Below are 14094 nucleotides of genomic sequence, written 5' to 3'. Positions count from 1 at the left end.
TTCACACTCTTGTTTCATTTCAGCACTTTTAAAAATATGACTAATTAATGGCAATTATTTAATTTGATAAAAACAGTTCCAAAGTCTCAGACGTGCTTTTCACGATTTTCGCGAGAATGACCCATTACTAGCACGGTTTTATTTCTCTGTGTCATTGTGATCAAACAACTATCGAGGAACTATTCTCCAGTCATGGTTACAAACACTTAGGCAACACGGATTATCTATATTATTCTGCTTAAAGAATTAACGTAGTTTCAGTTTATAGTACACATTTATTTACAGACTAGTAATACCCGCACGGCTTTGCCCGTAATAGAAAAATTAAAAGGTCTTTTGGTTCGCCTGTATATTTACAAATAATGTATGGTGAATTTTCTCGCCCATTAGCTTGTACCCATGTTACAGTTCCACGTTATAATAATTTCGTAATTTATACTCGTCCATCTTATGATAATTTTGTCCTTAAAGTTGGAATAGAAAAAGAACCACAACGAATTTTCGAAAAATCACTTCGAGGTGCACACCCCCTGCTATAAACTAACTTTGTGCCAAATTTCATGATAATCGGCCGAACGGTCTGTGCGCTATCGCAGAGATCCAGGCATCCAGACATCCTACAGACATCCAGACAGAGAGAATTTCAGCTTTATTATTAGTAAAGAAAAAGCCTAGTTTGTTTTTAAAAATCATCATTCCCGTTGACATGGTGCTTATTAAAACAAAAAATATAATTATTATAGCTTAGCTTTCATTATTTCTATTAATGAATAGACACAGCATTTTTTACGAAGAAATTCCAGTTTACTGGAAGTTCCCTAAATACTTGACTTAGATGAACAATGCTCAGCGTTTTGAGGCAGTGAGAAGCAGAGGTAAAGTAAAGAGGTAAAATGTAAGTGCCAAAATTAAAAATTTGAAGATAATCAGTACGAATGGTAGGGGAGCCTCTCCCCTGTTTTGGGGCAAGAGATGGTACTAGTAGCCCTGGTTGGTGCTACTATATAGCATGATAAAAAAAAAAAAATTAATGAAAGTCTATCTAAAGTCTGAACTTGAAACGTGTTTTACTCGAAACTTTTAAAAGTTCACTTACATCCCTTTGCTTCTCATTGCCTCATTTGCAGCCAACTGAAACGCTAAGTGATTGCAAATGTTGCCTTGTTTTCAAATCAATTTAATTTCTTTTTATAGTTAAGATTTATGCAATAAGGTTCCTTAACTAATTTAAAACTGTCAAAAGCTATATTTGACTCATAATTTCACTTTCTAAAAAAATAATTTTTCGTAATTGAAATTTGTAAATGTTACTAAATGCTGTTTTTCCTCATTAAATATGAATTAAATTGTAATATTTATGTGCGAAGAATAGTATTAAAATGTTCTTGACGAGAATAATAAGATATGATCACGGTACCGGAAAATTTTGGAGGAATTTCGCACAAGTATTACATCAACAGTACTGAAAGTGTCCTTAACGATACCACATTACTGGTAAGAATTTGTTTCAATAATTTTGGTTATATTAAATTTATACGTTGTTGCAATAAACTACACTGTGCAGTAGTAAAATAAAGAAATCAACATATTACAAACGTAAAATCAATGTAAAAAAAGGAAATTAATACTGAATTATGGTTTTGAATAAGAAAAAATATGATTTCAGTGTTTATTCTGCTTACCGTAGATAGTAGGGGAATATGGGCGAAGTGAAATATTTCTACTCCGCCTTTAGTGCCATTCCTCTAGAAAGATTTTAACTATGTAGTAACATATGTCGTCTATTCCAGTCAAGATAAAATTACCTCTGAAAGTCAAAGCATAGGATAATACAAGTAATTTTCAAAAATTCATACTCAAACTTGTAATATTTTGCACTAAGTCAAGAATTATTATGATACGATCAAATGATAAAGTTCTTGTTATTAACATTTTAAGAATTAATTGGGACCTTCTAATATTCGATGCAGTATTTAGTTAGCCAATATTTAGCTTATTTGTATTTTTAATATTTTTCACACTTAGTCAAGTGCATGCGGGGCAAAGTGGATGGGGCCAAGTGAAATAGTTCATTTCGTTTACTCATTCAATCATTTACTAAATCACTTACGTATTTATCTATTAACTAATTTATTTACCATTCCTTCATTTAATAGTTCACCTATTAGTTCATTCTTTTACTTATTTTCGTATTCATTCATTATTTTATTCACTCATTTATTTTTTCTCATGTATTAATTAATAAATTAATTAATTAGTTATTTTATTGTTTCATTCTCATTTCATTTATTAAATTATCCTTTTATTTGCTCATTATTTTATTCAAAAATACTTTTCACAATCGAATAGAAAATTTTTCATTCGAAAAATATTTCATTTTCAAAAAGTGAAAAATTTCCACTTTTTTTTAAGGCACAATTTTATTACCAAAAATAAAAAAGAATGTTTCAATGCAATTTTTATTCTAAAATACAATGTTCCTTCTATGTACTGCAATTTTCAAAAGCAAATTTTCCATTTGTTCAATTTGAAAAAGCTTAGTCATCTTAACCACTTTGCCCCACAGTCCCCTGCCATTTATCTGCTCTCCCTGCCCGGCAGAGTTTCCCAAACTGTGGACCGCGGACCACAGGGGGTCCGCGGTGCTATCCAGCTAAAACGTAAAATATAATTGAAATTGAAGAACGAGTAACGATAATTTAATTCAAAAGACAGCGCATTTATGAGGAATAAAAAGTTCTTGCTTAAGTACATGCAGGACGCAGCAGCGCTCCCCAACCTCCGAAACTCTTGGAAGAAAACACACTACACATTAAATTATTTTGTGTACATGACGAAGATTATATTGTTATAAAACTAGATTAAGTAAAATGCAAACATTGAGGCACATTTTTACAGCTGATATATTATACTTCAAATAAAAATTTTGCTCCAAAATTTTCAAGACTCATCCATTACACAGCATTACGACGCTGCCAGGGTAGGTTTGCCCAAACCATACTTAATAATTAAAATCCTAATGCGCCATAAAATACAAGTCATATGAGAAATTAACACACTTAAACTAGACTAACAGTGTTTTGTTCACTAACTTCAAAAGTTCATTTTTATTACTAAACTTGTTGAAGAAATTTGGTGATAACATTTCATTCCTAATAGAATTTCAAAAAGAATTTTACTTCCATAACTCAAAATAATAATGTAAGAAATGAAATCCATATAAGAGCTTTGAAAAATATACAGAACAATAAATAGATAAATATTACGGCAAAAAAGCGTTAAAATATATTAGAAAAAAAAAAGATTTAACCGTGTCAAATCATTTTTTTCTATGCGCGGGGGGGGGGGGATGGAGGGGAGGGGGTCCGTGAAGTTCATGGGTAAGTAAGCACGATTCAATATCTTAAATTCACAATGTCTCAAAGCAAGAATTTTGAGTGTGTGTGTGTGTGTGTGGGGAGGGGAGAGGGGGAGTATGACCTAGGAAATTCATTTGAGGACTAGACTCCATGTAGTAGGAGTACTCCTTTGAAGTAATCGCAACAAATGGGCGGTTCATTCGGAGTAAAAAAAATCCTTTAAACTTTTAAATTTAGCTTATGAGGTAAGTGTTCCAAAAAAGACTAACATAAAGGGGCCTAATATAGCGCTCATTTATTGTTCAATTGTCTCCAATCTTTGTCTCTTGACGCTTCTGTGGCTTTCGATATTTAGTTAGGCTTGAAAGTAATATTTTCCAAACGCATTGTAGAGCGGAATGATAAAACCTTCGTGGGATTAGTATAAAAAATATAGTGAGGCGTAAAAAAAGTAGTTGGTGACGTAAATGAAATCAGGTTTCAGGATACAGGGCTTTTTTACATTTCCTCAGAGCAAAAAGAAGAGAAAACAATCAGCAAATATTTGCTAATAAGCAAAAGTAAACTAAATGAAGGTTGGTTGCGTATGAGCAAGTAACCGAGCGCTGTAAGAAAATCAGCAATGGGTCAAAAAGGTGACTTTTACAGTCCCTTAGTAATAAATCATAAAAACTTCAGTATATTCCTTAATATTTTTTTTCATGTGTTTTAGTCAAGTTTTGAACTAATTAATTTTATGCATGACAATTAAATAAATTTAATATTTCAGTTTTATTTTTTAATAAATGTTGCTTTAAAATCCCCTCCGTGGACGTCCCTAAGTCTGTGAGACAAAGCAATTTGTAATTGGTCTCAAACAGTTTAAATTGGTTTTAAATAGCTTTGATTGTATTAACTAGCTAAGAGTTCTAAGATGTTTTTAAAATAAAATTTAAAAAATAAATAAATTGTATTTATAAAGAAAATGACTCATAAACTTTGTCCCTAAGATTGAAGTCTCCCTCCGTGGACACTTAAAATAACTTAATAAATACATAATAGAGAGCAGCAAAAGTCAAGTCCATATAAGGTAAAAGGTAGGATACTTAGCCATTTTGTTTTCTAGTGATCAACTTTAGTTCTCTTGTACACGTGTTGGATTGTTGTGTCTAAATCTGGTTTGGCAAAGTTCTTAGTGTATTATCAGTGGTCATCATACAAAAGGTAAAATAAAACTGTTTTGTATTTGAAACATCATTTTTAGATAGCAAAAGTAGTATATTTGATAAAAAGAAGCATTCCATTTTTTTAACTTTGAAATCAAAACTCTGAAAAATTCTAAAGCTTACTTTTGTCTCCTCCGTGGACTTCCCCTCCGTGGACGTGGCATGTCCACGGAAGAGACAAAGCCTTAGAAAAAATCATGATAAATTTCAGTTTGCTAAACAAAATATAGGGCAATTTTGTTTTGTATTTTTTATAGAAAAGAAATTAAATTCGACTCTTAAAGAAGTTCATTTTGTCAGTTTTTCTGTTAAATGATTTCTGTAATGTTTTATATATACTATATATATATATATATATATATATATATATATATATATATATATATATATATATATATATATTTTGATAGTAGAAAAAAATGGCAAAACCAAAAAGTAAAAAGAAGTCAGACGTTCCAATCCAAAAGAGGAGGGAACAAAAGAAACTTAGCATGAGACGAGCTGGACAGAAATTAAAAAAAAAATCCTCTTATGTTTGAAGAAAGTAAGAAAAAAGAGAGAGAACGTTACTACCAAAGAAAGGCTAGTGGAAAAATTAAATGTGTTCAAGAAATGAATGAACGTGAAAAAAGAAAAATAAGAAAACTTTGCAAAGAAAAAGCAAGGAAATATCGTAAACAAAGAAAGTTGGAAGGAACTGAATAATTAATTATAGATACACCTCCAAACACCTCTTCTCAATTGGATAATAGTAACAGTGCCAAGGAAAACAAGAATTCTGGAATTTTGAGAGGAAAAAAAACAATAAGAAAAAACCGTTATAAACTAAAGAAGAAGATAGAGGAATTAGAAGAGAAAAACAAAAAATTAAATACCAGACTTGAAAAATATAAAAAAAGATTCAGCAGATCTCAGAAAAGTGAAGAAAAGAAAAATGAATCACCAAGAGAAAAAGTTCGAAGAGAATTGAATAGTAGGGATAGAAAAGCAAATCCAATGTGTTTAGAAAATTATTGTTTGCTGAAGCTATTGGCAGACAAATACAAACTAACTTTAAAAGCCAAAAATCTCACAAAGTGAAAAAGACAATGCTACAAGTTTTGTCTGGTAAAATTATGAAAAAGTATCGACTACTCAATAAGGTAAAAAAAAATAACCTCAATCAAAATGCTTAGCAATTACGGTACTAAAACTTACAAAACTGTGTCAAAAAAAGATTTCACAGAAGAAACACAGCTAAATGTTCAGAAATTTGTAGAATCTGACAAAGCAAGTCGTTTGTGCCCAGGGAAAAAAAAACAATTACAAGAAGAAAAGGAAAAAAAAAAGCGTTATTTAAATGATACTATGTATAATTTGCATAAAATGTTTATAAAGGAATGCCCACAACATCAAACTCTTAGTTATCAAACTTTTTGTCGTCTCCGACCTTTTTGGATCTTATTTCCGAAAGTTTCCGATCGGGAGACATGTTTATGCAAAGTTCACGAAAACATAAAGCTTTTAATAGTAAAACTACATAGTCTATATTATTATAAATGAAAAAAATATATCTCAAGTTCTTAAAGCAACATGTTGTGATCCTCAGAGAGAACTTTGCCTAAATCGTAAATGTGATACCTGCAAATTAAAATAAATTAAAATAAATGACTTTCTAGATGAACCTGTGCTACTTCCAAAATGGGTTAACAAAAAAAGTTACTATGAAGATTAAAGGTGAAACAAAAATTTGTCATAGAACCATGAAAGTGGATATTGAGAGTACAAAAAAAGAATTAGTGAAATTATTTTTTTTTCTGATATCATCAAATTTTTTAATCATACATCTAACATTGTACACCAATATCAAATGATTTCAGATATAAAAACAAATTTGAAATGGAATAAAATCCTAATGCATATTGATTTTTCCGAAAATTACGTATGTAAGTTTCACATAGAAATTCAATCAGCCCACTTTGGTGGTTCAAAGCCACAGGTAACTATACATAATTGTGTTGTATTTTGTCATAAAGATATAAAAGAAAGTCCTATTTCATATGGAACAATCAGTGCATGTAATAGGCATGATGCATCAGCTGTTACTGATCATTTGCTTTCACTCAAAGATAATTTAAAGTCTCTTATACCTGATTTAAAAAAAATCATTTTCTCAGTGATGGTCCCAGTGCTCAGTACAAAAACAAAACAATGTTTCAGTTAATAGGTGGATAGTTATCCTCTCAGTTTACTGTGGAGGAAATTCACTGGTACTATAGTGAAAGCTCTCACGAAAAAGGTGCTCCAGATGGAGTTGGAGCAGCAATAAAAAGAACAGCTGACAATTTAGTTGCCCAGAAAACAGATATCCCAGACTGTGAAACTTTAATTTCGGTACTTCAAAAAAACTGTAAGAATGTAATAAAAAAAAAGTTGAAGAAAGTTTTATAAGTGATGTAGATAAATTCCAAAGCATATTTCACCGTTTCCAGGAACAATGAAAATTCATGAACTTGTATTTAAAAAAGACCAAATAAATATGGAAGCAAGATACCTCACCTGTCTAAGTTGTGGTGATCAATGTAAACATTACCATTTAGGATTAATTCATCGAGAAAGGATAAGAAGCAAACCAAAAATCAATGATTATGTTGTTGTACAGCAGGGATGCACAACCTATAACCTGCGGGCCAGAAGCGGCCCGCGAAGCTTGTTAAATCGGCCTTTGGCAAGTTCTTCAAAAAAAAAGAAAATGATTTTTTTTTTTTTTTTAATTAAAAAAAAAATCTTTTGATTTATTAGGTTTTTTTTTTACTCATCAATGAAACTAAGAACATACTTTCGATATTTTCTTTTCCAACTAAATTAGGTTGCACTTTATTGATTTCGTTACAAATGCTAGAATGTTGATTTTTTTTCAATAAAATAGGATATTCATAAAGAGCGAGGTCCTGAATCTTTGTTTCAAAAGCCTTCACATTTTAATTTGTTAATGTTAAGTAAGAGTCATATAATAGTTCATATAGCTTTAAAACGCATGTTTACTTTCATAACAACCTTTATTGACACTTTCTTACATAAAAAATATCCTCCGTTGACTATTGTATCCCCTCCGTGGACGAGGTGGGATTTAAAATATTTGAAATCTTTTTAAAAATAAAATAGAAAACTTAACCACTACTATAGGGACATAATTTATAAACAAAAGATAACATTTATGCAATTTTTATTATTTTTTTACTTAGTTTTGTTAAAAGAATTTTTTTGGTCTATTTGTACCTTTTCTGTGAGAATGACCCCAATAAGGAAAGTTTGAGGTCATTTCTCACGCTGAATTTGTCTTCAAAACTGGTTCATGCCAATGTATCCTAGATATATTTTTGATTGCTCTGAGTTTCATACTTTTTTTTTCCTATATCTCAGGTGAAGGTAAAAAGCATGGTTTTTACAGTACTTTTAAACAAGAATTCATCTTTCTTCTAGTGACATGAATAATAAAAACTGCGGTTTTTTAAAGAATTTCTTCATCAAATGTTCAGGGTTACATTAAAGATATTCAAAGTATTTTTGAGCCAGTCTGGATAACTTTCCGCCATCTTTCTTCTTTTAGTTGATTTAACTTTTTAAAAAAAAGTATTCTTGCTGGCAAAGTCTTAAATTCAAATTTCCGTTTTTTTATGATTTTAAAATACTCTACATTATAAAAATGAAATGGTGCAAAGTTATTCGAACCGCCTCAAGGATATCTACCCTGAAGGGCTGTAACTTGAACAACAACGACAAAAAACAAGCAAACAGTTACAATCGAATTACTACGTGTGGAACATTTAAGAAGTTATTTTATTAAACCATTGTCACTCTGTGAGTTATCTTCAACAACATATCCACTTTTTTGTGCTATACTTTGCTTCGTAATTTTCGGTTCATAGAAGAACCCGTCATTTTGAACTGAATGAACCATAACTTCATGAATTAAAATATTTCTTTTTTTTCTAGCCTTATCCTCCTACAATGGGTGCTAGTCTCAAGTTGCCAATTGACACTAGTGGTACTTATGTAAAAAGTGCTTTATCAGAATGGATACTTGTATTCTTTTTCTGTTGTTTCTTCTTCACCTTTTACCATGAAGCCGAGCAATTTTCCATGCAAATCATTATTGAGACGCACTCAACAAAAGAGACTGAACTTGCTGACGAACCGAAAATAGACATCAGAAAACTTTCCTTGGCCCAGATTCAGAATGGGAGCCAGGTAAGTTGTAACGATTTTTAGCACATAAACATATTTACGTGATATACAAGCTTATACTCAAATTATGGCGTATATTTTAAAACTATTAATTTAATTTCTTTTATGAGTGCCATAATTGCAAAATTCTGACTGACAAAATCAATACGTTTAGTCTGTGTGCACTTTGTCTAACATGTATTTGTTTTAAATACCTTTCATCAGCATAAGTTATTGTAGATCATGTTCTGGCTGTTACTTTGTACTTAAAAATCCAAATTTATAACACCAGGTAACGAAGTTCGCTAAGAACAATATCGAGATGTTTAAAAAGCTGGTGATTTATATATCATAACTAGCCTGCGTGCCCGGCGTTGCACGGGCTACTTAAAAAAGGAAAGAGATGTCCAATTGATGTTTTTGTATTACTCTGACATCAGTTTCTAAAGCGCTAAGAAGTAAATAAATACGCGTAATGCAAGGTTTGTAAAACACCAGTAGAGCATATTTTTGTCAAAATTCTCTTTAACGTTAATCATAGTTATCAATGATACAAGTTATGAGTATTTTCAATTAGCACAAAAGATGAAAATATATGCATTATCAACTATAATTTCTGGTCACTTTAAACTGAATTAAATCTGATAGACTATATCTGAAATATTTATGTACAATTACGATCATCTTTTTACATAAAATGACACACACATTTTGATTGATTATGTGAAACTAAAGCACCAAGACTAAATAAATACCAATAAGCATTAATTAAATACCAAGTCATCAGATTCCAAGATAGCTTTAGTTAAAATCCTTAAAAACAATTTTTTTGTTCAACTCTGTTTCACTTAAAGAAATCCAAACAATCTTAATTTAACATGTTCTTTTAACGATACAAACTGTATTTCAAAAATAAAAACAGGAAAGAAAAAGAAAGTTATTGCAATTCGAAAACTCACCCATGTAACGGGCAAAAGTTCAACAAAATAAACATAATTAGTCGCACATCCTAAATGTATCAAAATATGAGGCCGGTGAATGATAAACTTACACTACAATCCATAAACATAGCTAAAGAAACGACTTTTATACGTTGAATGTAAAAAATAAAAAAAGGACAGACGATAAAATAAAGGCTATATCCGAATAGAGCAACCAATTTTAAACTAATTTGAAATGAAATTCTGGATGGAAACGTTGTTTTAAGATTTGGACAGCAGCCAAAAAAATCTCTTTTAAAACAATTATTAGAATTTTATTTGCTCATACGCAAAATGGCAACAGGAAAGAAATAAAAATTCCTGAATAACGTTATGTTAATTAACGTTTTAATTAATATCTCCGCTAATTAAAGTCGTATAATTACGAGATTTGTTCTATTGTTTTCTTTGGAAAATTTCGAATTGATCGGTATCTCGTTCGACTCTCGATTCACAGCGGTTCTCGAGGAGATCGATCTTCAGACACACAGACAGACAGACAGACGGACGCGAACAGATTTTAATATTATAGTGGATGTCATTGGAGGGTTCAGTTTTTCTAGTCCATGCAAAGGTTCAGGGACATAGCATGTGAAATTGAATGACTATGATGAGAATATAACGTAAAGTTCTGCTGACGACTTTTTATCTTTGCTTTAAAGACAACAGAGGAGGAAAGTATACCCCCGGCAATGATGACGTTTACGATGAATGAATGAAGTTTTTTGGGGGGGGGGGGGGAGGGGCGGGGATTGGATTTGGTGTGTTGGTCACATTATTTATACACTACGATTTGCATCTGATAAGTGAGACAAGGAATACAGCATTTTGGAGGTTTTGAGGTACGTAAAATGTGCAACTCCGGACTTTTCTCTCTCTCTCGTTATGGCAAAAGTGAAAACAGAAATTTCTGATCAGAAGATGATCCACGTTTCAAATCCTAAATGAGCAGTAGTGCAAACTTTCCACAACACAATGGGGGTACCGACTCAATGAAAAGCAAAAGTGATTAATGAACGTGTACATACTATATACTAAAATTCAATTTATCGAATTTGCTTATGATTTATTTTTAATTGACCAGTAGTGTATAAAGTCTCTTACTAACAGTACACTTCTTAATGTGGGGTAACGGTTTTTCTATGAACGCATCCGGATTTACCAGAGAATGTTGGAACTAATTATGTACGATGTCATGCTTTATGTTTTGACAGGACGCAGTGATCTGTGCTGTAGTTGCACAGTTTTTAAGTGTTTGCTTCTTTTCTTGTTCTGGGTAATTTTACGGTGCTACGGTCATTAACTTGCAGCATCCGTATACGAATGAAAATTAAGTTGGCGAGGCGCAGAATATGGAGTACGGAGTACTGAGCTCGTGCATTGGACAGGGTCATTTTCAAATGATCAGGGGGGCGGGGGGGGGGGTAAATAGTGGCTTCGGTGTCAAAAATATCTCAAATATACTCACAGACTTCGGGCGATGGTAATCCAAAAAAAAAAAGAAAAAGAGAGAGAGAGATAGGATATATATTAGTTTGCTGTGCAAATAATTGATTTCAGAAATGCGAATATTTTAGAAATACAAACATCCCATAATAGGAGCTATCCTGTATTAGCAAACCTATTCCCGATTTTTTGTGAAAAAAATTATAATAAAAATATCTGTTTAAGCTCACATTATCCTAAACCAAGAACCAAAAATTTCATTCTATGCTCAATATTATTATTTCATTCTTTATGATGGAAAATGTAAGCGGCAAAACAGAAAGTGCCACATATTTGGAGCTTTCACCCTAAAGTGTACAGAAATTGATATTAAATCGATTTCAATGCCCCCACCCCAAATGAATTTGATTTAATACGAGTATGCCTTGTACAAGGTCACATACAATTATTTTTTGGTAATTAAAAAGCACCTTTATTTTCATTTGTCGTCTTTTTATCATTTTGGGTTGCCTAAAAAAAGAAAACACGGTTCTTCTTTTTATTGTTGATCAAAAGAGAACATGTTCCACAAAATCTCAATTTTCCTTTCGGGTTCAGCTTTTAACTTTATTTGAAAGTTTGACAATCTTTTTTGAATATTGAAAAATTTCGTATTTTATTATGGTCGTGTATTACTTTTATATGTTATTTCTTTACGCAGATTGATGGAAAACCAGCACCTGAAGTAAGAAAATTCCTGAGACGTGACAGTACGTGCCAAACAATGTCTGATGGAGTAGAAACCATGACAATTACTCCCAAAGATGTCAAAAATGGAGGAAAGCCAAAAAAGAAGGCTGCTACTGATTTTGGAAATGGAACCAAAAAGCATGTCGCTAATGTTGAAGTTGATACAAATCTGAGTAAGTTACTTGAAGACTTGAAGAATGATGAAGATGCGGCTAAGGACTTGAAGGATCAAGTCACTACGACTGAAAAGAAAACATCAATGGAATCCTCCGAGTCATCAAAAAAGAAGGGAGATAAAGTTGATATAAAGTCTGATGCCGATAAAGAAGCCGAAAGAATTGCAATCGAAAAAATAGATGTTGTAGTGAAAGACGCAGAGGAAAGAGTAGGGAAAGAAGCTACTACGCAATCCAATCACGAAGGGAGTGAAGCTAACGAAAAAAGCAGTAGTGATGATAAATAAGGCCATTTGCAGCATCCCAAAGTTTTTATTTAATGTTTATGTTTTTCAAAACCCAAACTTATTATTGGTTTGATTTTTTTTTATTTACCTCATTTTTCGTATTATCATCACATTACCTTTCATTTTTAATTGCTTTATTTGCATTACATCGTTCCAATTTCATTGGTTTGAACTTTAAGTGCATTTTTTCAGTCCCAGTATTTTTCACTGTATATATCATGATAGTTTCAGGTTCTTGATGCTGTCATCAACTAATTTTTCTCTCTATTTGAGATATTAAAAAAAACCTAGAATGTTTTACTTATCAAAAGTAAAATAGTATTTAATTTATACTAAAATAACACAAAATTTGAGCGTAGTTTTAATTTTTATTTTGAAAATTATGGACTAATTTAAATGAAACGGATCAAGTTGAAAAATTGAATTATTACTAGTACATTACAATATTTCAATCACAAATAGTGCTGGATTCATTCTAATGAAATACAAATGAAAGCAAGTTTATTCGAGAAGCATGGAATTCGCTGGAAAAAAGACCTGCAAAGTGGCAGAAGATCAGATCCTGTAAATTGACAGAAAGGAAAAGAGTTCAGAGTTTTATTAGATCAAACTTACTATATTTTTTTTAATGTTAATTAACTCATATGTCATTGCATGTTTATTTGTAGAAACATCGTCAAAAGCTTAGTGCCATTTATTTATATAGTAATTTGATTATTCTGATGAATAAGTATGAAATGCTTGCATCACTGTGGAAAAAATATTAGCAGTGATGTTAATGATTATTTTTTGCTATTATTTTCAAGAGTATCAGATAAAGACACCCGACTTTCTTTTTTTTTATTATTTTTTTTTTTTTAAATTTTATGTGACCATTTGTAAGTTATTAATAAACATTGTTAAATGTTGATTCGTTATTTATTTATAGATTAGCGGTGGACTACTTACATTACTTGCACGAATGACTCTTGTACTGTAGAAATTTAAAATAAAGTCAAACTACACTTTAGAACTCAGTCATTGTCTTAAAATTTCAGAAAGTATTGAACTAGCTTTCGCCAGAACAAAGTATCCCAAATAAGGCAGATTAGGGTGTGTAAATATTCCTTACCACTGTCTTAAAATTTCAGAAAATATTAAACTAGCTTTTGCCTAAGCAAAGTATCCGAAATAAGACAAATTAAGGTGCGTAAAAATCTATCATCTTCACTGATAATATAAAGCTGAAGAGTTCATTTGTTTGAACGCGCTAATCTTAGGAACTACTGGTTCGAATTGAAAAATTCTTTTTGTGTTGTCTTTGTCCATTTACGGAGGGAGGCTATAGCTATTTTTTTTTAAAGTCAGATTGACCGAAATATTTGAAATTGCTAATTGAATGTTTAATTAATTGTTTAATTCTATGAATTCTCAATAGATGGTGGGGTAATTTTAGTTCTATGAATTCCTAATGTATGGCGGGATAAATTCGTTGTTTTTCGATATTCAGGTACATAATTTGATTTTTTAAGATTTTTTTTATTGGGTTTTGTTTTCCTTATTTCTTCAACGTTTGTTTTTGTTCTTATAGTTGAATTTAAAGTAAATAACTTGATTTCTCGTATTATTCTATTGTGATTGTGCGTTATAACGTTTTTATTATCATAGGTACTTATCTAAACACACAATTAAATTGCGTAGTATTTTTATATTGGGTAGACCGGGGC

At 31.2% G+C, this 14094-nt stretch overlaps 1 protein-coding gene across 1 annotated transcript in view; it reads left to right on the top strand.

Annotated features, from left to right (window-relative positions):
* Positions 1-13257, top strand: part of LOC129219333 (uncharacterized) — a 60319-nt gene extending 47062 nt beyond the window's left edge. The window contains exons 6-8 of the mRNA XM_054853693.1: positions 1403-1494; positions 8540-8794; positions 11897-13257. Of these exons, the coding sequence (XP_054709668.1) occupies positions 1403-1494; positions 8540-8794; positions 11897-12388 (839 nt within the window). The 3' untranslated portion in view covers positions 12389-13257. The remainder of the gene's footprint in view (positions 1-1402; positions 1495-8539; positions 8795-11896) is intronic.
* Positions 13258-14094: the final 837 nt, after the last annotated feature.

Source organism: Uloborus diversus, chromosome 3, assembly GCF_026930045.1.
Source record: "Uloborus diversus isolate 005 chromosome 3, Udiv.v.3.1, whole genome shotgun sequence".
Classification (NCBI taxonomy): Eukaryota; Metazoa; Arthropoda; class Arachnida; order Araneae; family Uloboridae; genus Uloborus; species Uloborus diversus.
The sequence above is the reverse complement of the archived record's forward strand: the minus strand, read 5'-3'. Positions and strand labels throughout refer to the sequence as shown.